The sequence below is a fragment of the Chionomys nivalis genome, chromosome 13 (genome assembly GCF_950005125.1).
Source record: "Chionomys nivalis chromosome 13, mChiNiv1.1, whole genome shotgun sequence".
NCBI lineage: Eukaryota > Metazoa > Chordata > Mammalia > Rodentia > Cricetidae > Chionomys > Chionomys nivalis.
Genome location: NC_080098.1, coordinates 9,228,821 through 9,256,735, shown reverse-complemented (window position 1 = coordinate 9,256,735; position 27,915 = coordinate 9,228,821). Strand labels below are relative to the sequence as shown.

At 39.3% G+C, this 27,915-nt stretch overlaps 1 protein-coding gene across 12 annotated transcripts in view; it reads right to left on the bottom strand.

Moving 5' to 3' along the window:
• The window catches only part of Abi1 (abl interactor 1), an 85,585-nt gene that overhangs the window by 17,090 nt on the left and 40,580 nt on the right, over positions 1 to 27,915 (bottom strand). For 6 of the 12 annotated variants that reach the window (XM_057786988.1, XM_057786989.1, XM_057786996.1 and 3 more), the window contains exons 3-7: positions 12,353 to 12,529; positions 6,220 to 6,234; positions 5,420 to 5,520; positions 3,310 to 3,450; positions 239 to 339 (exon numbers count right to left, since the gene is read on the bottom strand). In XM_057786988.1, coding sequence (XP_057642971.1) covers positions 239 to 339; positions 3,310 to 3,450; positions 5,420 to 5,520; positions 6,220 to 6,234; positions 12,353 to 12,529 — 535 coding nt within the window. The remainder of the gene's footprint in view (positions 1 to 238; positions 340 to 3,309; positions 3,451 to 5,419; positions 5,521 to 6,219; positions 6,235 to 12,352; positions 12,530 to 27,915) is intronic. The other 6 variants (XM_057786990.1, XM_057786991.1, XM_057786994.1 and 3 more) reach the window with 1 other exon arrangement.

Genomic DNA, 27,915 nt, shown 5'->3' with positions numbered 1-27,915 from the left:
TAATATAGATTTCCTTCTGATCAATCTTAACTATTCACAAAGATAAGCATTACTAAAAGCAAAACAGCCCAAAACTGACTTAAGACAGTATCACACACAAACAGCTGGTACAACCAACAACTCTGTGAAAATCAATCTAAAATATGTTATTCGCCTTTATTATAGCTATAGCCACAATCTAATAAAGAATTTTATCCAATACGAATAAACACGAAGTCGAGAGCACGAGGTAGCATACCTGGGCCAGCGGTGGGAGGTGAAGGCGTAGGCACAGCAATGGGAACCCCAACACTGCTGCTCCCGCTGTTTTCTCGGCTTCCGCTTCCCCCACTGCTCCCACTACACAGGAGAGAAGCATTTGAAAATCACATTTAAAGAATATTAATCACAAACGGGGTTACTAAACATTAATTTTAACTTGGTTATAACCCTTTACCCTAATACGTAAACCTGTTCTTGTGTCTCACTGTTCCTCTCAAACTCTGGAACCAATATATAGTAGCACTCAGATCCCTATGTGCCCTTTAACACGAGGAATCTGAAGGCAGAATCAGGCGGATCTTTGCAAGTTCAAGGCCAGAGAGGCTACATAATGAGACCTTGTCTTAATAAGATAATATTAATCTTGACAAAATGAATGAGCATTAATATCTCACAGTAGAGTATATCACCAGGTGCCTATGTAAAGCTTGATGTGACCGACAATGAAGAACCTGCTGTGGTGGCACACACAGCTTCAGCACTGGATACGGCTACAGGCTTTAAGTCTGAAACCAGTGAAGCTCTTGTTTCCCCTCCTTCTTCCTCAGCAAAGAACACTAACAACCAAACCTAATAACAGAACATGAGAACACAGGCTCAAAACTCAGTGTGACAGATAATACAAAAGGGAACGTACAAGACATGGGGAATGAATTAAAGGGGGTGGAGGAGTAAAGTATCCCTTGTCTGAACATCAGCATTAAAATTTCTACCTGACACAAAGAAAAGTGGAACAGGCATGGTGGGTACACCTGAGATCTCTGCACTCAGGAGACTGATAAAGGAGTATCACAACTTCCAAAACATAAACAAGCTGGGCACACAGGTGCACGCCTTTAAATCCAGTACTGGGAAGGCAGAGGCAGGTGAATCTTTATGAGTTTGAGGCCAGGTTTACATAGCAAGTTCCAGGCCAGCCAGGACTACGTACTGTGGGACCTTGCCTCAAAAGCAAACAAACAAAATAAAATATAATATAGAAAAGCAAACTGAAGGAATTTTCTGGAAAATGAGTGGTGGTTTGAATAAGAATAAGAATGGCCCCCATGGCTCACTGATTCGAATGCTCAGTCGTTTGGGAGTGACACTACTTGAGAAGGTTACGAGGGAAGGGTCTTCCAGAGTTGAGTAGGGTGGTATTGTTGGAAGTGTGTCAATGGGAGGAGACTCTGAGGTTTCAAGCATCAAAGCCAGCCCAGTGGCTCTTTCATCCTGCTGCCTATTGCTCAGGACACAGAACTCTCATTTCCTTCTCCAGCACATATCTGCCTGCATGCTGCCATGCTTCCCGCCAGGAAGATAATGAACTAACCCTCAGAAACTGAGCAGGCCTCTACGAAATGATTTCCTTTATAAGAACTGCCATGGTCATGGTGTCTCTTCACAACAATAGAGCAGTGTGTAAGACAATGTGCCTAACACAGCAACAAGAGAACAAAGCTTAGAAGCAGTTAGGGTTAGGGTTCACTGACTAGAACAGCTGCTTCTGATAAACTCTCCTCAATTCCCTCAGAGTCAACGGTCTGTCCTAGCTGAGACTAGTTACTGTAGCGCACCTGCCCTTCACTAGTTACCCAGGCTAGTTTCAAACTTCTGATCTCAAAGGATCCTCCAGCTTCTGTCTTCCAAGTACACACTACAGTGCCCAGCTCACATTATATTTTAAAAGCAATAGTTTGCTCAATATGCCCACAAACCCAACAAAGCAAAGATTTGCCTGGATAAGACTATTTTATTCTCCAATATGATCAATTTATAATTAGGGTATCACATTGTAATAAAAGGTAGAAAAAAGCCACTGATAGAACAAACTAGCTTAAATATGGAATTCTCAACTCATTCAAGCCAGGAGCTCAACACTCAACTTTGTATTTAGACCTAGGAATAGTTGTATACTTAAGCTCAACCTACAATTTCTGACTTAAGTGCTTTTCTAACATAGGGATAAGAGGTGGCAAATTTCAACCTGTGGTCTAAAACTGAACATCAGCCCACATTTTTGCTTATGAGCTAACTTTTCTTTCCTAAATAGTTGGGGAAAACTCAAAAAGAGAAATGATATTTTGCAAAACATTAAAAGTATATGAAATTCAAATTTTAGTACCATAAGTAAAATTTTACTAGGCCATAGCCATGCTCATTCATTTACATATTGTCTATGGCTGCCATGGCACTACATCTGTAACAGTGACTAAGTAAATAACCCAGAAATCCTGACCTAATGACATTCTAGAAATGTACTTTAAAAATAGATGTTCCTTTTTCAACACAATGAGCTTCTAGAAAAAACAATACTATGTTTTACTTGTTTCTGACTGGTATTTAATAAAACCATTTAAATAACTAGTGGCTGAATAAGATGAAACTAATACCGCCTCCACTTCGGTAGAACTATATTCTGACCCCAAAATTCAGCAGCAACATATATAAACCAAGTTAGGACTTCACAATCTCACTTACACAGTCTGGTTTACCAGCTCTGTTCAGAACTCTTTCTCAGAAACAAGCTGAGTGTTCTTCCTCTGACCTCTCAGATTCCATTATGCTGTGTAACTCCTATGGCATTTAACCCTTTGTCTAAGCATTTAAGAGTATTTGCCCTGTGCCCTCAATAATGGGCAGGAGTTCCTAGTAAATGAGGCCAAAGTCTCCTGTGTCCCAGCCAGCCTCAAGTTCACTGTGTAGCTGAGGATGACCTTCAACTTCATGTCCTCCTACCTCCACCTCCCAAGTGCTAGGATTACAGATGTGCCTCACTATGCCATCTTAGCTACATCTTCAGTCTCTAAAACACTCTTTAGTTTTAATCCCGGCATGTACTTCTGTCAAAAAGAGGAAATATATCCTACTAATAGTATACACAAATGAAAACAACCTCAAAATAAAAACTGAAACTTGACAGGATCAGAAATACGAATGCCCTCACCTTTTACATCCACTATTGGCATTAACACAGAACCTCACTTGTATTCTGCATCTTTAAAAAGCCTCACTCACCAGTCAGCAGCAAAGACTCTCAGAGTTCAAATGTTCAGACAGAAGGCTTACCTATGTGTCCTTGGTCTCTGATTTAAAGAAGCCGTCCTGCCTGGACTATGTTGGCTTCCAAGCCTTGCAGGACTAGTCATGTAGTCATTAGGAACTGTTGGGGGCTTGACAGGCTCTAGCGTTTTATAAGGAGTATTCCGCCTAAAGAAGAAAAATGGAAAAATGGATAATGAATGAGAGAAACAAAGTAGTACCCCTCCCAAATTTGCTATAATCTCTGAGATTATAACTGTAATAACAATAATAATAATCTCTGAGATATAAATTGTAACAGAATTTTGTTTTACAATTTTAATTTTAAAAAAGACTGGCAAGATGGCTCAGAGGGTAAAGGTGCTTGTCACTCAAATTAGAGACCTTACTTAGTTCAGTCCCTAGAACCCATTTATTTACACATGGTGAGGGTGCATCCATAGGGGAACACACACACACACTTCACAAAGTTGTCCTTTGACCTCTAAAAAGTGCATACCAAGCATTACACACATACACTCTCTCTCTCTAATGACAAACAGAAAAAACTTTAAGAGTAATATAAACAAAAACTTTAATTGTGACAAATTTTGCTATTTTTACATAAAAATTAAAATCCGGCTAGGCGCACACCTTTAATCCCAGCAATCAGGGGGCAGAAGAAGGCAGATCCTTCTGAGTTCGAGGCCAGCCTGGCCTACAGAGTAAGTTTCAAGACATCCAGGGCTGTCACACAGAGAAACCCTGTCTCGAAAAATCAAAAAATAAAATTTGTTGCTCTTTCTTGGGAAAATTATTGGAAAGGCACATTTAAATTTCTAACATTATCACTAAAAATGATGGTTATAATCTTTAATGCCTAATAACATGTAATATTAAAATACATTATACTCAGCTTAGTCATTTAAGCCTTTCTACATGGGGTAGAAAAAACAAAAAACAAAACAACAAAAAGGAAAGTTGGCTAATTGATCCCCTCCACAAAAGCAAGAAATCTAATATGGTATTTCCAAGTAACTAATCCTTCAGAAATATCTTGGAAAATATGGATACAATTAATATGACGACAGGGGACGAGAAGTCACCACTACGTTTTCCAGCTTCCCACAAAGCTATTCCAGTATGCAGATGCCTGTGACGAGCTGTGCACTTAAGAGTCACCTGAGTACAGTCCTCGGTGTAAGATGCCATGGAACAGGAGAAGCAGAAGATGGAGACTAACTACTAAGGCAAACTACACAAAGCACACCACTCATTCAACAAATCATAAATGCAAGTGGAGGCACCATAAGGAACGCTCTGGTCAATCCACTTAAAGTAAATTGTAAAGCCAATTAACATTTTTTAATACACAAACAAAAATGGTATTCATTTACACATATACAAAAGATTATTAATATTTGGCATGGTGGGACCGACAATTCCAATGCAAAGAAGGTGAAGACAGGCTATCTAGTTTACTACCCAGCCAATCTAACCTCATTAGTGAGCTTCGGGCTAATAAGAGATCCTCTCTTTAAGGAGGTGTGCAGCTTTCCTAAGGGTAAAACCTGAGGAGTTGTCCTCTGGGCTAAACACACACTTATGTACACATTGAACATGAGAGAGAGAGAGAGAGAGAGAGAGAGAGAGAGAGAGAGAGAGAGAGAGAGAGACAGAGAGAGAGAGAGACAGAGAGAGAGAGAGACAGAGAGAGAGAGAGACAGAGAGAGAGAGAGACAGAGAGAGAGAGACAGAGAGAGAGAGACAGAGACAGAGACAGACAGAGAGAGAGACAGAGAGAGACAGAGACAGACAGAGACAGACAGAGACAGAGAGACAGAGAGAGAGACAGAGAGAGACAGAGAGAGACAGAGAGAGACAGAGAGAGACAGAGAGAGAGACAGAGATTGTAAAGCAGGAAGATTTCGTTTGGGATTCTGTTTAGGGAAGAAAGAATCAGTCTGAGGTATCCTGCCAAGCTGACACTCAGAGCATCATCACGGGACCCACGGGCCTTACCGGCTATTCTCTGACCTTCGCACACACATGCACATACACGCACTCACAAAATAAATGAATGTAAAGGGTAGTACTACCAGAGAGAACATGCACTTAGGTCTCGGGAATTCTTAGTAGAATGCAGTTAAATTCATACCCTAAAGTCCCTCGGCCTGACACAGGAGGGCTTGGTGGTTTCTGCGTGGGAGGATTTGTTCTCGACAATGTGCCAGTTCTTGCAGGCTGGTTATTTCCGTGCTAAAATGTGGAAAGAAAGATTTTATTTTTGTAGCAACTTGTTCTCTTGATGTTTTAACATGATGTCTTTTCCTTAACAACAGAATGTGAAATAAGGATTCCCAGACAGTACTAATACAGTTTGTCATTATATTTTAAAAGTTCAAAAGCCACCTGCATTCAGTTCTTCCTGTCATTTTGTGCTATTCATATCAATTTATGCAAAATACAGGTGAGACTACTAGATTTTATAATTATTAGATATTCACTGATATCAAATTTATTTGTATTCAAGAATCAGGATTATTAAAATACTTCAATAAACATTTATATGTGCATAAATGTAAACCACAAAGCTATCAATCTGCTAAAATACTCATCTCAAGTATAATCTTTATCCTGATAATTCAACAACAAAATCACATGACGTCTGGGAAACCTATCTCTAAGTCAATGGAAGCAAAGCAACTGTAAAAACATGAGCAAAGCAGAAACTGTTAGCAAGATTAATGTTCCTAAAGTGCAAACGTCAATATATCTTGGATATATTAACACAGCCAAGCTAACGCTGATTTGATCTAAGTTTCAGCATATTTAATCTATGTAAATCCTACAGGAAAAAAGCAGACAGACATAAGAGTTTTCACATTTTAGTGGCTCTGCAGCCTCTGTCAACATAGAAGAAGTACTGTGGATCAAATGAGAAGTAATATGTCTTACCTTGGCTTTTAGCCACTTTATGTTGGCAAAAACAAAAAAGAGGGGAAAAAGTAGAAATTAATTCTAGGCAAGTTGTATCTAACAGGACAGGTTGACATTTATATTACTGAATTTATGTTAACAAGCTTTATCCAGCTATATTTCTTATACATTGTAGAAGAAAAGTACCTATAGGAACTAGGGAAATGCTTGTGTGTTACACTTATTTTCCAACAGTACTGGGACTTGAACTCAGGACTGCATACGTTAGTCAAGCACTCTACCAAAGAGCTACATCCAGCCACTAAGTTCCCAGACTGGACTTGAACTGATTTTGTGGTCCAGACAAGACTTGAGTTTATGATTCCCTTGTTTCAGCCTTCCAGGCAGCTGGGATTGCAGGCTTTTGTCACCAGGTCTAACTTATGAGTACTTTTAAAAAGAAGTAACTTTCTAAAGAAACTACTAATTAAGCCAATCTCGAGCAGGCCTAAAAATTTCTTAGGTTAGCATTTAACCCATGCATCCAATCCAACTGAATTACAGCTCATAGGGAGCTGGAAAGGCATCTCGACAGTTAAGTCTGCAGTGGCTTCTACAGGTGACAGCATCCAGCACCCACATGAGGCATTCTAGTGACAAGGGATCAAATGCCCTCTCTTCTGGCCTCCACAGGCACTGCACTCATGTGTACACAGACCCTGTACACACATATACACATAATTAAAAATAAAAATTTTTCATTTGACATAAATAAGCGACAATAAAGCAGAAGATTTTTAATATGTGGAAGTCTCTAAATTAAATCTTTAATACTACAAAAAAAAGTAGATAAGTAATGAACACACACATGTTTAAACATCAACAGCTATTAAGAGTGCATACTGCTTTAGAAGAGGCTTGAGGAGGAGCTGGGTATGGTGCCTTTAATCCCAGGTCTTGGGAGACAGAAACAATCAGATGTCTTCAGTCAAAGCCAGCCTGGTCTATGGAGGGAGTTTCAAGCCAGTCAGAGCTACATAGTAAGACTCTGTCTCAAAATAAAATAAAAATAAAAACTCACAAGTTGTTTTCAAATTCAGAAAAGAATGTGGTCAAGCACACCTCAGTGTTTCAAAATAAAATCATTAAGCCCTGGCTAAAGCCTGGGAATGCAGCTCACTTGGCAGAGTTCTGTGTAGCACGCAGCAACATGGGGTTTCATTCCGAGCATCATATAGCCCAGGTATGGTGGCATACTTCTGAAAACCCAGAATTAGGGAGGTTGGAGTAGCTACAAAGGAAGTGTTACACCAGTTCGGGATTTAAGACACCCTATCCCCCCCCCCAAAAAAATATATGGGTGGTGTGTTATGAAAAAGATATGTACACGTATAAAACTGACAAGTAATAAAAACATTTAAAATACACACACACACACACACACACACACACACTGAAATCATCTAATAGCAGCTTGGCCAAATTCTAACTGCAGTCCAGAAACTCTCATTTCTAGACTATGTAAGTCTTGAGCAAACCTACACTACTAGGAAGCTATACGTTGCTATGTGCTTATTGAGCAGTTCAGCCAACATTCTAAAGTATAGAAATGGTACTTTGATTGTAAAGATTACTTCTGTGAGAGATGACCAGCTAACACACCTGAGACAATGTGCACGACTCTATAATGCCAATCCTTATGTCATACCATTAAGAAAAAAAATTCTATTTCTAGAGTTTGTCTATAAAGTTTTGAGATTTTGATTTCTATCAATAACATCTGTTGTTCTCACAGTATCCACACTTTTCAGATGACCTCAAAGGCAACATTAGGTAAAATCCTACGGAAGGATTTCAGATGTCTTCTCATTTATCTACAGTACTAGAACTTTGGTATTCCTCATTATTTAAATGATTCTTTCTCACTGTTGTCTGGAACCCTAGCTAATCACCATATCACACACCTAGATATGAAGTAGTACATTTAGTTAAGGCCCTTGATAGGATCTACTAATGTGTTGCATGACCTATGTGTATCATGTATGTGTGCATACAGTTTATCGCATAATATATAGTTGTGCAAAAAAGGTATTCTAAGTGCATTCTTGCATCTTTCTTTCTTTCAACTGTAAAAACAAAGACAAAAACAAAAAAAGCTCAATATTTATATGCAATCTGTTCCCAAATAAAGGAACAATAAAATTAAATGGGAAATGAGTCTTTATATAACCCTGCAACTACACAGCTGTGTAACTTTCAACCTTTGCTCAAGTTTAGCTTTCTCTGAATTAAACAGTTTATGTATCCAAATGAAAAGTGTTGTAAAATTAATCTCTGTCTGTTTTGGTTTTTCAAGACAGGGTTTCTCTGTATAACAGCTCTGGTTGTCCTGGAACTCGCTCTGTAGACCAGGCTAGCCTTAAACTCACAGAGATCCACCTGCCTCTGCCTCCCAAGTGCTGGGATTAAAGGTGTGTGTCACCGCGACCCCTAACCCCAGCTAATTAATCTCTGACTCTTAAGGCTCAAAATATAATTGCTAGCAGCTGGCAATACTGTATATAAAATGTCTACTTAAGTCTTCCCAAACTAAACATAAACAAAATAAGACTTTTGTATTGCCTTACAATCTCTCTTCCTCCAAACATTTAAATTTATGAATGAGTAATTTCACCATTTACCTGGAATATGAATTCAAAGGCAATAGAATTCTTTGAGTACACTATTGTTCTCGCAATGAGACAAATTCTTTCCTTGAAGTAACTGATTAGCTCTCATTCATCTTAATAAAACTGAAGCTGTTTAAAGATCACAGTCCAGCACAGATACTATAAAAAATTAATGTCTGTACTGTTAAAAATAGTAAAACCAGAAGAGGTAGGCTAGACAGTTCAGCTGTTAAGAGCTCTTGTTGCCCTTACAGAGGCCCTAGAGCTCAGTTTCTGTCACCTACATTCAAAGTGGTTCACAAATGACTGTATCTCTGTCCTCTTCTGATCTCCAGAGGGACCAAACACACACGGTACACACAGCACACACACACACACACGCATAGCATACATAAGTGGTACACACATGATCTACACACATGATACACATATAGGCAAAAACACTCAAGATACAAAAATAAATCTGAAAAAAGTTTAAAAGAAGAATAATTGAGAGATCATTAAAGCTGAGAAAGTCCTGGTATTCTGTATTTCTAGAAAGCAAACTGAAACTAAATTCCATAACTGACCAGAAATCCAGAGTTAATCTTAGAGACTTTACCTTAGAAAATATCAACTAATTATAACCAGTAAAATGTCTCTGCCTTGCTTCCTTGGTCTTCACCCGTTTTCACCACACAGACAATATACACAACAGACATTCCTCTTTAAGTTGAAAACTAATTTAGAAAACTCTTCATTGGGGGGCTGGAGAGATGGCTCAGCGGTTAAGAGCAGTGACTGTTCTTCCAGAGGACCTGAGTTCAATTCCCAGCAACCACATGGTGGCTCACAACCATCTGTAATGAGATCTGGAGCCCTCTGGCCTGCAGGCATCCATGGAGGCAGAATGTTGTATACATAATAAATAAATAAAATCTTTAAAAAAAAAAAAAGAAAGAAAACTCTTCATTGTTATGCTTACCAAAAATAATTCTAAATTTCTCTACTAGTATTCAAGCCTTCTTTCCCTATGCTCACTTGAAAATGCAGGGCTGGCTTACGATCATCGTGTATTACTGTTCTCCATGTGCGTACTCTGCACACTGATTTCTCCTGTCAGTATCTTATGGTTTCCCAAAATCTAGCCAGATTTACTTTAGTTTACTTTTATTTTAAATTTCTAATAAAATTAGAGATACCATATACTTTTAGAATAAAATGTATTAAGTACATTTACATTCTATTTAAATATGCATAATTCAGTAAAAGAAAGCCCAAGTATAGCATACACAAATTCCAAAACACTAAAATTTGTATTGCAAATAAGATGGAATATTAACCTTAAGAGTATGAAAACTGTAGGAGCCCACGTATGACTCAAAACCTTGGGTATAAAATGTGGTAGCTACAAAAATAAGATTAATCTATTTAGATATGGTATTTAAAATTATGTATTCTGAAAAATCCGAACAGGAAGTTAAATGACAAAAGCACCATTAAGAAACAATATCAGATGTCATCTTCCCTAACAGAGAGCGTACACTCCCCTGCCCCTTCTTTTTACTTTTCCAAGACAGGGTTTCTCTGTGAAACAGTCCTGACTGTCCTGGAATTCACAGAGATCCATCTGCCTCTGCCTCCCAAGTGCTGGGATCAAAGATGTGTGCCACAATGCCCAGTGAGAGCATAAACTTAACAAGTCATTAAGAAATCAAACTGTATCTGGGAAGAGTTGAGGTTGGGGAGGAAAGAGAACAGACCAAAATACAATGTATGAAATTTTTAATTAAAAAAGAAATCAGATTCCTAAATAGAAATATGAACCAAAGACCAAAAAAAAATAATTACAGGAGCTGGTAGAGTTTGTCTATACTTAAAATGCTCATTTTAAAATAAATTTAATTCTTTCTGCCTCATAATTTTAGGATGCATAATTTATCATTAATGAACGGCCAAGTTTCTTCAGATCTTTTTAAGCAGCAAGGTTGGTCAGTTTGGTCAGGTTTCTTGTTTGTTTGACCCAGCTGACCCGGAACACACTATGTAGACCAGGCTTGTCTTTAAGTCTGTGGTCACCCTGTTCCTTCTGCCTCCTGGTCCTGTAGTATTTCTTCTGAGATAGAATCTAACCACAAAACCCACTTACTAGAACAGGCTAGCCTCAACTCAAGAGATGCACCTGCCACACCCAACTCTGGTATTATTTCCTAATTTCACACAAAACTATGATCCTATAGAAGAAAAGTAAGTTAAGAGTATGAAAACTTACAGAAGTCATAAAACCAAGGGAAAAAGCAGTGATAAGACATGGGAAAAAAGTAGCTGTGTATGTGTATAATTTGTATATGTACAGATAAATGTGACATTCATCAGTTTCATATTGGTTTCCCTTAGATCAGACTAACCTCAAACTTATTATGTGAGCAAGGATGGTGTTGAGCTCCAAATTTCTCATACTCCTGTCTCCCTATGCAAGTGCTGGGGACCGCAATACTGTTGTACCACCACTGTGTTGCTGGGGCTTAAATTCAGAGTTGTGTTCACGCTAGGCAAGCACTCTACCAAACATGTCAGTTTCTAACATATACTGTTCTCCCTGGCCACCCACCCTTCTATAAGTCTTGATGTAAAATATTTAGTTACAAAAGCAATGTGATTATATTTCAGAAGTATATACTTAAAACTGATTAGTAAAAGTTGGGGATAATATGTATCTTACCATGATAAGCACTTTTCTAAAAAGCAGTTTTAAAGTTTGCATTTTTTAGTAGTTAGAAAACCATATAGGTACACAAACATTTAGGAACAAAAGGACAAATTATTTACAATTTATTTTCTAAATCAATCAATTAATCTTTTTTTTTTTTTTAAAAAAATGGTTTTGTCAAGTTTTGTGTCTATTTGGGCTTTTATTGTTGTTGTAAAGTAATCCAGCATTATGTGTGAAGGAGAAAACTTTGGGGAGTCTGCTTTCTCCTTCCACCATGAAAGTTCTAAGAACAGAACTCAGGTTTAAAGGTTTTTGGTGGCAAGTGCCCTTCACCTGCTAAGCCTTCTCAGCAGCCCAGCTTTTTCAAGTTTTTCTGAGTGGTGCCTATTCTGTGAATAAAAATTCTGCTCCAAGCTTAGTGAAACATTTAACTCACATTAAATTAATCTTCTAGATGGCTGGAGAGATGGCTCAGTTAAGAGCCCTGGCTGTTCTTGCAGAGGACCCAGATTCCCTTCGCACAGTGGCTCACACACAACTATCCATAACTCATTTCCAGAAGATCTAGAGGATCCAACGCCCTCATCTGACCCTTGAAGGCACCAGACATGCATGTAGTACAAATACATATATACAGGCAAAACAACCATACACTTATATCTTTAAAATAAATAAATATTCTATGAAAACTGTAAATGCTAACTGCTAGCTAAAGGGAATCTATCAAATAAGAAATCCTATCACAATTTCTATGCAAAATCCTTATTGAAAATTCAAAGTAATCCACACTTATGAAATACAAAATGCTTACCTTAACTCCATGGCCCACATCATCCAGAACTGTGTAGTCGATAGGTTTCCGAATATACCTGACAGGGCGCTCCATATTTGCAGGTGCTATTATTTTGTGAGTTCTTGATGTATTCTTATTTGTTGTCAAAATACCAATCTCTCTTCGAGCCACTTTTTCTTTATGAATATCCACAGTCTATATTTTAAATTTAAATAGAGCAAGAAAATATTATTTGGTGTAGTAGATAATATATACGCTGTCCATATGCATTGGACCATGGAGCTGTATTTTCTTTTTTAGACAGAGTTTCTCTGTGTAGTTTTGGAGCCGGTCCTGGAACTAGCTCTTGTAGATCCATCTGCCTCTGACGCTGGATATAAAGGTGTGTGCTCTTGTACCTATTTTCTAATGAGTATGTCTCTTCTTTCAAAATTAATTAGGTAAATTAATTTCCTTAAGGCTCCAATCGGAAATAATAGATTTTCTAAAGCGACTGTTGGAAGAAATTGTCTCTTAGAAATCTGGACTGTGTGGAAGGAAAGAGAAGGGCTACCTGCTCACTTTTACTATACTAATGGATACAACACTAAATCAGTGATTTCAGCACAATGACACGAGCGCTGTAGTGACGCACGCAGATTACCTGAATTACTATAAATGTGTGCAGTGCAAGCAAGTTGAAAAGGTTTCACATGAAGGCTTTACAGACTGACAAATTTTAAAAGATAAACACAAGTATAAAAGGCAAATATGGAAATTACTGAAGGCAGAAAGAACTGCACACGGCAGTTGTGAAAGGAAACCTTTAAGAGCAAAGGCTATGGCTGTCAGCCTCCTACATCCTGTCTGCTTCGGCTTTCCTAGTGGGAGCTTATGAAACTGTTTTTAAAATACATTTGTGGAGAATCAGAGAATATAACTCACTTCCAGCATGTACAAGGCCCTGGGTTCCACCTCAGCAAATAAAAATACATTTAAAACTTTCATTTAGTCATCAAAATCCAGACACTGGATAGTAGGCTGGGAAGGGCTCAGCAGTTACCAGCATAGACAAGGTCCTGGGTTTGATTTCTTCCATTGAAGAGGAAATAATGACTGAATGGGCAACATATTCTCTTTATCCTTGCTTTGTTTTTCTTGTGAGACACTCACTTCTTACTATGTAGCCCTGTTGAGCCTGGAGCTTGCTTATGCTGACCACGCTGGCCTGGCCGCAAATTTACAAAGATCCACCTGCCAGCATTTTTGTCTCCCGAGTCTTTCTATAAAACGTGTCCAGCTTTGTATGGAGGCATCTCCTGTCCTCTTTGCAGCACCTTAGTGGAACAGGACTCAGTCACCTGAACAAATACTGAATGCTGATTGTTTATTTCCCTGTTGAGACAGAGTCTCTCTACAGAGCTCTCTGGCAATTCTGAAATTCTTTGTAGACCAGACTGGCCTTAAGCTCACAGAAATCCACCTGCCTCTACCTTGCAGTGCTGGAATTAAAGGTGTGTGCAACCATGCCAGGCACAATATACTGGTTCTTGCAGTTGCCATGAGTGATGTGTTCTTTGACCTAGAGCCTCCTATCTTCCAACAGAATCCATGAAATAGTATTAAATTAATCTATTACCCTGATCCGTGATTCTTTAAATTTGGATTTGGATAGTAAGAATGAAAACACTGGCAAAGACAGAGCTTGCTGAGAATGGAAGAAACTGATTAACAGAGATTGAAAAGAATTCATGAGAACTATCAATGATCCTCTATTTTATTATTTATAATGAAGCTAAATTAAGAGACAGTTTCAGGGGCTGGAGAGCATCGGCTCTCTTCCAGAGGTTTTGAGTTCAATTCCCAGAACGCACACCGTGGCTCACAACCATCTATAATGGGACCTAATGCCCTCTTCTGGCAAGCAGGTGTCCATACAGATAGTGCTTCATATACATAAAATAAATAAAACTTTAAAAATTATTTTTTTAAAAAAGAGATAGTTTCAGGATGAGTACCTGGGAGTAGGCAAATCTGTAGACAAAAGCCTCAATAATTCCCTAGTTAATGTCAACTCCCTTCCAGCTGGGAAAAACATGTGTCGTGCTAACAGCCTCAAGAGGTCTGCCCCATGAGCAGCTAGAACTAAGATTTATCTGGTGGAAGGGGAGCAAGTAATGCTCTAAATATTTTCAGATAACAATTAGAAACTGAATGGAATGTAAAGGAGAAAAGTGTGTACCTACCTACTGTTGTTAGAGCCAGGCAAATCTTTGGCTAATGTTTTGAAAGGTGACAGGTAAGGTATGGAAAACTTGTTAAAAAACAGCAACAACTGGGCTGGAGAGACGCCCAGCAGTCAAACAAGTACTGCTCTCGCAGAGGTTCCTGTTCCCAGCACACACGTGACTGCTTACAACCACTATGACATCAATGCCAAAAGATCTGATACCTGCTTACGGCCTTCACGGACACTAGGCATACACACGATGTACACATACATATGTATTACACACATGAAGACCAAACAATCATACACATAATTTTTTTTTAGGGAGGGAAAAGAGGCTGGAGAGACGGTTGGGCAGTTAAGAGCACCGGCTGCTCTTCTGGAGGACTCAGGTTCAATTCCCAGCATTCACAGTGAAGCTCACAACTGTCTGTAACCACAGTTCCAGGGGACTGAATGCCATCTTCTGGCCTCCAAAGGCATGAGGCACAACCAAAGTACAGACATACATGCAGGCAAAACACCCATACACATAAAAATTAATACAAGAAGAAAAGCAGAAAAAAGGAAGGGGGGGAGGAACACTGTGTTGGGATAATTATTACCATCGATCCTTTGGAACACCTCAACCATGTTTTTACAGAAGACTTGTCTCCTGTGACAAGTCCCACTAGGAGAAACTTCCTAACATAAGCCATCTGCATGCTGATCAGTCTATGGACTTTACAATATAGACAGATATCAAAACGCTGCTGAAAGTAACTGGAACATAAGAAACTAGATCAAAGAATCTAGAAAATTCTTAATGTCAGCTCTAACTTTTCTATTTAAAAAAATCAAGAAATGTTCTCTTCTGTGTTTTAAAGGAGGGTACTTTTTCTGAGGCGTAGATAAGGAGGTGGGGTGAGGGAGGATGGAAGGAGCAGGAGGAGGAAAAGGAACCGGAACTAGAATAGGTATGTAAAGTGAGAAAAAAATCATTTAAAAAAATAAATAAATCTAAATAAAAAAATTAAAGGCAGGGTACCATAAGCAGCCCATACTGACCTCAAACTTAAGGCAATCCTTCTTTCTCGACCTCCTAATCGCTGGGATTTGAAATGCATGTAAAAGCCACCATGTCTGATTTTCATCAAAAAAAAATTTAGAGATGCTACCTTGTTCATAAGCAATATGCAACATTAAGACAGACTTTAAAAACAATGATATTACATACTGATTGAGCCCAAGTCAATGAAAGGGTGTAAACCTTATTGTCTCTGCCAAAAAGTAGTATGACTATAGCTGTTGACTCAGGTCTTTCCGCAGTATATGGGACTTTGGGCGGACCAAAAAAATAAGTTTCCATTAACTAGCATGAAGTCACCAGACCACTCCAAACAAAAAGGAAATGGCTTCTATGAACTGGTGCAAAGTTGTTCTCTCCAGTATCACCCTGACCTACAGACTCTACCACCCTCTATAACTCTCCCTCAGAGAAAAATTAGAGCTATCACTTAAACAAATGTAAATCATTTTAGGCGGCTGTTGAGCAATGTATGACACTACTGGATAGAGAAAAGCAACTTCTTCAGAGGGATAAATTCCTGCTTCGAGTGGAGTTCTCAGTGGGGAAGGGAAGCGAGTGAGCATTCTTTCTTGGTAGAGCCTTTGGAAGCCATTTAATGTACTTCCACTGTGCCCTTCACTGCTGAATACACGTAACTGCTGTGTGTATGATACATGATTATACTGTGAACGTTCATAAACTCTATGGCCACTACACAGAGTCCGTGCAGAAACGCACTAGTGGCTTTAACATTTTACATTATTTTGACCCCTTTCAATACAAGTCTCTCTGTGCACAGATATTACTCACCAATGCTTCTGGTAAGAGCAATCTCTACTGCAGTGGCCTCTAATTTAAATCCTATACCTCCCTGACACAACTACTAAGTATTCCTGTGTTGAAAAGACCCCTAATTTAGGTTGTCGGAATCCAATGACAACAAGATTGGAACGGGCTAACAACCTTCTCACATCACAAAGAAAAGGCATATTTGAGAATGCAGCTAAGGATAGAAATACAGTTCAGAGGCAGAGCACTTTTCTAGCATGTCAAAGGCCCTGGGTTCTGAGGGAGATAATAGAGTCAGGCTCTCTCCTAAGGCATCTCAGGTTCCTATGAAAGCCTGGCTGCTCCACCTATTCTATTTGGTCTAGGCCAACCCTCCTGGCCCATTGCAGCTGTTGGTTCAGTGGTTCCCTAAGGGCCTGGGCCTGGGTCAGTGATGATTCAACCAGGCTCAAAGCCTATAAACGTCCAATAGGTGTCAAACAGGCTTCCATATTGTTCAGTCTTCATGCAGGTGAGACAGAATTGAAAATAAATGTTGTTGCTCTGTCTTGTGGGCAGAACTTAAAGACATTTGCATGGACCTAGCCCCAATTCTCCTGGAGCACATTCTTTTATTTTGCTGAATCCTGTGCTGTTCACAAACTGTGAAGATTAATTCAGTAAAGATCAACCCATACGGGCATTCATATACTCATTAGTAAGGAGTCACTGTCTAATAAAAATGAAGTCTGCACTGGCCACTGCTGTCAGTCATACTTCATACCAAACACAACACATCCACCATGAAAGTAGATCTAAAATGATTTATTTCATTCCTACCACGGGCTACCACCTCCTCTCAGAACCGAGTCTTAGAAAGAGGCATTCTACATGCTAGGAGCAGACCGGCTCCATAGGACTCTGGCTGTTGTCCTTCTAGCTTTCATTGGTCCTCACTCCTGAAGACTCTTTTTGCAGGGTCTGGTATTGGCTATTCCAAAAGAAGCACCTGATCAGCCAGCCATACTACTACAACCCTTGATAGCATCAGGTTTTTTATGGTAACAATCTGACAATGTGCTTTTAAATGACAAGAGTCACTCAAGAATGGACTGTTAGCTGAGGTACTGGTGGCCTTCTACATTCTCCACTCACAAGCATCTTATATTGCTAAATGCTGGAACAGCTAACTTAAAAAAACTCAAGAGTCTCACACGGTGTTCAGCCACTTTGCTTTGTAAGTCTGTCTACTCTTCTAAGATACTGTGAAGGGTAATGTTCCTTTTTCATCATCTTTCTGTCTCTGTTCTAAATGTGCCTTCCCTAATACCATAGGTTTCCCTAAAGCCCCCACTATGCCATGTGGTTGCCTGCTGCCACATAGTTTAACCCTAAAACAAATCAAGCTGCTCACTTTTTTCTCCTCTTCAAAGACTTCTCCATTCTCTTCCTCTAGGCAGCTTCCACAATTTACAGCTTGCTTGCTCTAGGATTTTTCCTTTAAACTCTTAATAAAATTGCCCTTAAGCTTACCCCCAAAACATGTGCCTCAAAATACAGAAAGGGTCAGGTATGATACAGTTTGGTTGGAAGTGTTTGCCTACCATATACATACACTCAGGAGGTAGAGACAGAAACATGAGACATTCAAGGCCTTGGCTAACTTAAGGAAAGAGACCAGACTGAACTACGTAACACCCAGCCTCAAAAAGCAAACAAAAACAAAACCTGAGCCCTTAACCAATAACTCAGCAAAGGAGGACCTGGGGTATAGCTCAGTAGAAGAGTATGTATTTAGTGTGCCCCGAGTCTGATTCCCAGCACCACAAGAGGGGCAAAATAAAGTTTGTAAACAGACAATTCTCCAAAGAAGATAGGGAAGATAATGCTCGCTTGGTTAAGTACACTGTTCATCATGGCTCCCGGTGATGGCATTATGGGAATCAGAGTGTCCAGCATAAAAAGACCTCTATAAGTTTAATTAAAATATCCTTTTTCTTCTTGCATCTACATATTTCCAACAATAGGCTTTAAATATTGATATGTGATACACTGACTCTGTGACAGTGAGAGTAAGTCAACAACCCGGCACCTAGGAGAGAGACACATCTCAAAAGGGAAAGAGAAGGGAGATATGGATCTATCTCTGAGATCACACCTGGATCTTCCCAAAAGAAAATCCTCTGGTACAATTACCACAAACCATGCGAACATTCTAAATTTAACTGACTTGGCATGACCTGCTCAAGCCCTCACAGACAGTTCTGACTATGATTTTCCTTAACCTCATACAACAGCCTCTTAGGAAAAGAAGATGCTCAAAGTCCTTGATTCTTTCATGAAAAACACCTGTCAATACCTCCAGGTATCCGTTCTATCCCCATTCCTACATCTATCCTATCATTCCAAAGGACAAATGAATGCCACCTAACTGGTGGCACAGATAAAAAAGAACAGATTGTACTGCTTGCCTTCAGGTACACTCTCCAAAATAAGGAACTAATAACACGAACTGAAGTGAGAAGCCTACGGCTATCCAAGATGGCACACTAGAGAAACTGTCATCCTATGCTCTCCAACTGAAGCAGGCAGGGGGCAATTCTAAACAGCCCGTTGTTTAAAAAAACAATCCTAAAGAATGTACAGCTGTAGAATACTTCTTGTGTAAAAATCAAGGATTAACAAGGAACATTGTGGCTTGTAATTAGAGGTGGTCATAAGAGACCTTCAAGTGTTTAAGAAAGGCTATTCTTGAGGGAGTAGAGGAATCCCACAGGAAAACTACTAAGTTAATTAGGTATGTTCTGAGGCAATTATTCAGAAACTGGAAATCATCCAATTAGATTTGCAATTTGTCCCTGGCTAGCTAAAGCAATACTGGTTGTCACTGGACAACCACCTTGGCCCTAGGAGCATTTGTGTCAGTTTGTTCTGGATGACAGAATAGCAATTCCTTCTGCAAGACAAGGCCATGTGTGCAAAATGTATCCTGCAATACCTAGATTCATGCTTTAAGCCAAGTGGAAAGTCAGTACAAGAACTCAGAGAAAGCCACCTGGCTCTCGAAGACAGCATTCTGCATTTACTCAGCTATCTGGTTCTTAAATCCTGGGTAGTGCGAGTTCAGCATTCGGTTGGTAATAACCTCAATTATAATGTCTTTCTTCTTTTAAGTTAAACAGAACAGATCTGGTACTGGCCCCTATCAGTGACCAACAAGTGTGCAATCATGAGAACTTTTACCAGAAATCAAGAAAGTACAGCAAGCAGGGGCGAACCTTGGTAAAAGGTAATCTTATGTATACTTGGACCTGAGTGTTTCTATCTATCTTGTGAAGACAGGCATTGACTCTTTGCTCCGTATTTTCTTCTTAGAGCACAGTTGTACTGGATACAGTCCTGGGGTCTACAAATAATGTATCCCTCTGGAGATTGGGAAGGTTTTGCTTCTTGTATAGTGTATTAAAGATGTCATCTGAGGGCAAAGGTGTCAAGGTAAAAGCAGAGTTCACTTTACATTCCAATAGTCTGTCTTCTCTAACATGTGTTCCCTAGAGATGACATTCTTGCAACACGTTGAACTACATCACTGAAGATGTGGTGTCAAGGCCAGTAAGATGGCTCAGCTGGTAACTGCATTTTGCTACCAAGCTGTATGACCTAAGTTTGATTCCTGAGACCCATATAGTGGAAGGAAAGAGCTGATCTCCATGGTGAGACATATTTATGTACACACACAAATTTTTTTAATTAAAAAATAAAAGAAGTTATTACAGGATGTCCTGATCCTATTCACTCTTCCATGGAGCTGAGGGCACAAATGCTAACATTCTGTTATTCTCATGAGTGAAGTCCTGTGTCCTCTATCAACATCTATGAAACTGTAGGGAACTACCTTGCTTGTCTGCATGGAGCGCAAAATCTTAAGACATTTCACAGTTGTTTGTGGTTTTTGTTTGAACATGATTTTGCAGGGAAGAGAAAAGGGCTGTAGAGATGGCTTAGTGGTTTAAGAATGCTTATTACTATCATTTTTGTTTGGTTTTGTTTTTTGTTTTTGAGACAAGGTTTCTCTGTAGCTTTGAAGCATGTCCTGGAACTAGCTCTTGTAGACCAGACTGGCCTTGAACTCACAGAGATCTGCCTGCCTCTGCCTCCCGAGTGCTAGGATTAAAGGCGTAAGGCACCACCACCCGGCTCGAGTATTGCTGTCTTATTGGTCCACGTTTGGTTCCAAACATCCACATCAAACAGCTCATTACTGCCTAGTAACTATAGCTCCAGAGAAGCTAACACCCTATTCTGGACTCTGGATACGCATGCCATTCACACAGAGAACATACATACATACATATAAATGCAAATAAAATTAATCTTTTAAAGATGACTTTTGTGATAGAAAAGATTCATACCCTTTGATTCCCTCAGTAATTTTGAGAACTACCTAATATAAGTTATTGGTATTATAAGATGTAGAGTAGTATTCCTAGAATGCCTTTAAACTTTCTTTTATTTCTTTTGTTTCTTTTTTAGAGACAGGGTTTCTCTGTGTAGCCCTGGATGTACTAGAACTCTGTAGACAAGGCTAGTCTTGAACTCAAAGAGATCCACCTGCCTCTGCCTCCCAGAGAGCTGGGATTAAATCATGCGCCCACCTTCACCACCAGGTTGTAAACTTTCTTTTTTATGGTGGAGCAATAGAAACCATAGCCTCACACATGTGAGTTAAGTGTTCCACCACTGAGCTACATCTCAGTTTCGTCATTTTCAGGAGATGCAGTGCAACTTAGCTAAGCACTAATTGTAGTTAAATTCTACCTGCCATGAAATTAAGGAATCTAGCCGGGCGGTGGTGGCGCACACCTTTAATCCCAGCACTCGGGAGGCAGAGGCAGGCGGATCTCTGTGAGTTCGAGACCAGCCTGGTCTACAAGAGCTAGTTCCAGGACAGGCTCCAAAACCACAGAGAAACCCTGTCTCGAAAAACCAAAAAAAAAAAAGAAATTAAGGAATCTACAGCTCCTCAAAGGGGAAACAATGAAATCTTGTTTGGAAGTAGAAGAGATAGACACTACTTACTTTCACTTTTTCCTAACTGTCCTGAATATTTACTCCATCTCCGTCACGAGGGCACTTTACAATATTAATCTGAGATGTATTCTTTGTCAACTCTGCTTAGTAAACTCATCCACACTCAGACAAACTGCAATGTACATATAGACACTTTCCTCTTGTTCCTCTGGTGATGCCTCAAAACAAATACAGCATAAACCAAACACATGCATCTGCTCGAGTGTATTTTTAAAGACTCACTCTACTTCAGTTCTCTAGTAAGTTATATTTTGCTACATCTTGCCACATTACCTTTAAATGTCAGAAACCTGCTTCCTTCTATTTCAAATACTTCAATCCTAAGTTACTACATGTCTCTCACATCAACTCTTACACTAGTCTTCTAACTGGTCCACAGACACGCAATTTGTACTTTTCCCAATCTATTCTTTAAAACATAACCACATGAATTTTATCTACTTCCTGCCAAAAGATGGCACCCAGAAAGAAAACAAGTTTCTTAGCCCCTAGAACATCCCATACAGTTCTGGTCTTCAAGGGAAAAGTAAGTTCAAGAAGGCTCACCTACCTTCCCTATGTGTCTACATGATGCTTCTGAAAGTCAGCTTTTGCTCACTCTCCTGCCTCTTACATACTACACATGTACTGAATATATTAGTTTAAATGACTTGAAAATTTCTCCTATCCAGTATTCTGATTCACAAGAATCCAAATCATATTCTGTCCAGAAATGTACATCCCACTAATAAGAGTTATCCCAATAGAAAGGGGCCTGGAACAATGAGATCCAGTGATTTAACACTAACACCCCCCCCCCCGAAAGGGCATGAAGTCAGAAAACTCAGGTTTGAATACTGGCTCTTCCACTTAATTGTTATAAAATTTTATACAGTTTTTAACCCATTAAGATTCTATTTTGATAGGGCTGACAATTAAGCTAAGTAACAAAGTGACAGCATATGCAAGGTCTTTGATTTGGTATATAAAACACACATGTGTGCACAGCCACCCATTCTGATTATTGTATCAGAATCTATACTGTTTAATACAAAGTGCACTCAAATTTTTTACAAATCTGGATCAAAGCAGTGGCCCACTCCTTTAATCCCCTCAGGAGGCAGAGGCAGGTAGACCACAAAAAAAAAAAAAAATACAACAAATATAAATCTCATTTATCAAACTAACCAATTCTACATTCCCAGATTAAAATAAAAGCATTTCATGCTGGGCATGGTCTATACAGTGAAAAACTGTCTCATAAAAATAAACAAATAATAAAATTAAATAGAGAATTTCTCAGATGTAAGAACCTATACACATCATGCTATGTACTGTAAAAATAATGGAAATCCTGTTCAAACTTCAGTTTTTCCACCAGCAACAGGATTTTGAACAGCATCTCGGAGCTAGCTTGATAAGCACCAGGTTCTGTCTAATGAAAACATACGAGGAGAAGGTGAACAGACACTGAAATAACAATGGTGGGGGCTGGAGAGATGGCTCTGCAGTGAAGAGCACTGGCTGCTCTTCCAGGAGCCAGGCTTCAGTCCCAGCACCCACCTGGTGGTTTACAATCATCCGTAATTCTGGTTAGAACCTCTTCTGACCGTCACTGGCAATAGGCACAAACATGGTACACCTATATACATGCAGGCAAAACACCCATACACACAAAATTTTAATTAAAAAATAATAAATATTCTACCCAAAAAATGAGTGTTGTTAGAACACTCAGACATGCCGGGCAGTCACACGCCTTTAATCCCAGCATTCAGGAGGCAGAGAGAAACTGTTTGAAGCCAGCCTAGTAGACCTATAGAGCAAGTTGTTCCAGGACAGCCAGAGCTACACAGAGAAACCCTGTCTCGAGGAAAAAAAGACCAAAGAAAAAAAAAAAGAACACACTGACATAAACCCCAAACCTCTCTTCTCCTATACACATTAACAGTACAGTGCTAATTTTTTGATGGGTGCTCAAACTGAATGTTTAAATGAAGGTAAATGTTTATTTATTTAAACACTTATTATTTCCTTATGGTAAAAAACTTTAAAAATCATTTGTAACTCTCCTTTTGTTTATCTAGACTTTTGAAATAGACTATTATTGATATCCATAGTCGCTTTACTACTATTCATTAACAAGCTAATTCACTAATTCATATTCTCCATCTCTCTACCTTCACATACACACACACACACACACACACACACAAGGCGGGGTGGGGTGGCCTGTCTCATTATGCAGTCCAGGCCCTAAACTTGTCACCCCCAGACTCCTGACCGTAAGGCACGTGCCACCATGCCTGGCTGTCAATTTCTTTCTCTTTCTTTGTTATGTGTGCCAGTATGTGTGCAGGAACATGCCCAGCATGTGGGTGCAGAGGAGGACATCGGCCACCCTGCTCTACTCTCCTCCTCCCCTGGACAGGGCTTCTTGCTGAATCCTGAGTCTGCTACTTGTACAGGTTAAGGTGGCCACCTAGCCAGCCCACACAGGCTTTTTTTTTTTTTTTTTTTTTTTGGTTTTTCAAGACAGGGTTTCTCTGTGGCTTTGGAGCCTGTCCTGGAACTAGCTCTGTAGACCAGGCTGGTCTCGAACTCACAGAGATCCGCCTGCCTCTGCCTCCCGAGTGCTGGGATTAAAGGCGTGCGCCACCATCGCCCGGCTCCACACAGGCTTTTTATGTGGGTACTGGGATCTGAACATGAGTTCTGCCACTTGTGTAAGTGCACATACCTACTGAGCCACACTAATTTAAAGCCAGCCTTTATTAAATTAATGTTAGAAATTAGGCAAAATAAATTGTATGGTAAGTAAATGTTTTCAAAGAATGAATGAAATATCACCAAAGCAATTTTCTAGGACAATCTGGAAGAATGGGTATACACACACTTGTATAGAAACAGTATGACTGGGAGTTCAAAGTCATCCCTAGCTAGGTTATGAATGGGAGGCTAGCCTGGACTACAAGTGACAAAAAATCCAAATACACAATTTATAAGCAAACTGGTAAATTTTACAAGTAAACAAAACTATCTTTTGATTACAACACACACACCCCACACACACACAGCTGAGGTGAGCATGGTGGACCACAAAGCAAGGATTGTGTGAACCTCTTTGAAAGGAATTCAAGGCCAGGGATACACAGTGAGACTCCGTCTTTAAAACAACAGCAACAGAAACTGCTCTAGAATCCAAGAGAACATGAGACAGTTTACTCTGCAGCCAAGTATGAGAGACCATGGCCTGCAACACACTCAGGTTACCCTAATACATATATGAAAAAATCATATAATTCCCATATGGTAACATTTTCATGAAAGTTTTATTGTTACAGAACAAAGAATATAAGAAATGATAGCACTTCTCAAATATATTGATGGAAACATCAAGTAGGTTGGTTATAGAAAGGTGGGGAATCTGATAGAGAATTATCTGTAACTTTCTTAGCCTTTGGGTTGGTGAAAGTTAGTGGTCTAACAGTACATTTGAAAAGAATTAACCTAGAAGTCACAAGAATGGTTGCTAGGTAAAACAGAGGAAGACAACAGCTGGCTGGTAATAGCATAAGATAATCTGGCTCCAGATAAGCAACAACACTGAGGCTCTCCTCCTACTTAGCAAGTTCTAACCAGGCAATTGCCTTTGTAAATCTTTAACATAGGCATGGCTTTGTTGTTTTTCTGGGAACTTCAGTTCACAGTATCCTCTAAGATTTGATTGTATGGGCTAGAGAGATGGCCTGGCCTTCGCAAAAGACCAAGTTCAGTTCCAAGAATTCACATCAGAGGAAATTACCTCTAACTCCAGCTCCATGTGATTAGAAACCCTCTTCTGTCTCTGAGGGAACCTGCACACGTTCTGTACATATATGCACAAATGTACATAATTTAAAAAATAGATCTTTTTAAAACAAAAAAACAAATACTTGATTATGTGAAATCACCACAAAGAAATATGTTGTTTTAAATGTGTTCTCTTTCCTGTCCTTGTTACTTTGGTGGGTTAAAGAACACAGATAAGCTTCTTTAAAAAAACAAAAACAAAAACTTGTCCCGATGTTCAAACACAGAAAAGCAGGCAGGGAAGAGCTGTCTTATAGCAATACTACTTGATCTCTCCTTAACCTACACTGTATCTATCAGGAGGCCTACTGAACCTCAACTGCCTCTACAGAGAGGGTAACATGGCTTTCAACCAAAGACTTTTACATAGAAATAAAACCACAATATATATTTGCTGAAAACAACTAGGAAATAAAATCTAAAGCCTTTTGCCCTGAATAGCAAACGGAGACGGGTAGGAAAAGTGTAAGAGTCCCAAGACAAGTACACAGAGAAAGACAAGTACACAGAGTACACAGACAAGTACACAGAGAAAGACAAGTACACAGAGTACACAGACAAGTACACAGAGAAAGCCTTCAGCAAAGAATAAGACAACCTTTGTCTGTTCCTGCTATTTAAAACAGGCCAGACTCTGGAAATGGCCCAGTGCCCAAAATCCTGCTACAGAGCTCTGTTAAATATGCCTGAAACAAAGTTCCAATCAACTCCGAAATTAACTTGATTCGGAACAACCTATATATGCACACTACAAATTAAATTTCTTAAGAAAATATGAACTGAAAAATCAGACTCCATGGGAACACATAATGAAAGACTTGAGTCAGAATTACTATTAAATAACTAGGCATGGTGGCTCATGCCTATAATAGCAACAATTGGGAGCAAAGGCAGGAGGATCCCAAGTCCCGGGCCAAGACTTGAAAGCAGAAGAGAGGGTGAGGTGGCCTGGTAGGGAAGGCTATTTGTTAGGCAAAGCCTGACAACCTGAAATCAGTAAGTGGAACCCATGTGTGTTGGCCAGTTTTATGTCAATTTGCCATAAGCTATAGGCATCTGAAAGCAGAGGACCTCAACTAAGAAAATTCCTATAGGCAAGCTGTAGGACATTTTCTTATTAGTGACTGATGGGGTAGGGTCCAGAACACTACAGGTGAGACCACCCCTGGATTGGTGGTCCTGGGTTTTAAAAGAAAACAGGCTGAGGAAGCCATGAAGAGCAAGTCAGTGAGCAGCAGTCATTCACCCATAGTGCCTGCATCAGCTCCTGCCTCCAGGTTCCTTCCCTGTTTGAGTTCCTGTCTTGACTTCCTTTAATAATGAACTATGATATGGAAGTATAAGCCAAATAAACCCTCCCCAGCCCCAGCTTGCTTTAGGACATGGTATTTCATCATTGCAATAGTAACCCCTAACCAAGACACCACGTAAAGATAGAAGGAGAAAACAACTCCCGTAGTCCCCTACCTCCATATGCACACCATACCATGCCACCACGCCACAATCACAATACATAAATAAAAAAATAAAGTCATCTAGAAAAATTGATTATGAGAGGGTGATGGGAAAAAAGAGGGAAGGTAGTTAGAAAATATTATCAACATATAATACGTACATGTACAAAGATTTTTAAAATGAAAAGCTAGATGGCCAGATGGCTCAGTAAATAGGCTTTGTCACCAAGCCTAACAATCTGAGTTCAATTCCTGGAACCCATGGGGTAAAACAATTCCAGTAAGTTCCTCTTCTCACACAAGTGCCGAGGTATGTGCATGCACACAGACATGAGTACAGGCACACACATGCACACACAACACACAAGTGCTTAAATATTTTTATTTTAAAAAGAAAAATAAAAACAAGAACATCAACAATATAACAACAAGAAGGCTCTACGTAGGCATTTTAGTCTCTAATTCTTTTTTTTTTCTTTTTGTTTCGTTTTGTTTTGTTTTTCAAGACAGGATTTCTCTGTGTAACAGCCCTGGCTGTCCTGGAACTCACTTTGTAGACCAGGCTGACCTCTAACTCACTGAGATTCATCTGCCTCTGCCTCCCAAGTGCTGGGATTAAAGGCATGCACCATCACCACCCAGCTGAGTCTCTAATTCTTAAATACTGAGAAAAATGACTACCAGATTTCATAAGGAAAGGGGGACCTGAAACAAATCTAAAAAATAAACCACAAAAAATTAATAAGGAACAAAGAAATAAAAATTTAAAAAAACAAAACAAAAACTAATAAATAAAATAATTCTTTTGACCACTGAAACTTAAAAAGAAAAAATAGACATAACCAGAAAATAAAACTGAGGCAACTTTCCTGAGATGAGTAATAATTTAGAAATATTTAGAAAATAATTTTAAGAGAGGGTAACACAGAAGATATATATATCCAGAGATACAGTAGCCTCATCTCCAAACAGAAACAGGCCTCAAGTGGCAGCACAGTATCCTCTTAGAAAACCAACACATAATCAAGCCCTGTGAGACAGCTCTCTCCTCCGCCCTCCCACCTACCGTGCACAAACACGTGACAATCACTAAATAAAATATTCAAAAGTTGTCTGAAAGAAGAAAAGGCAAACTAAAAACAAAACACTAAAACCATCCAGAAATGATGGGTTGCATCTG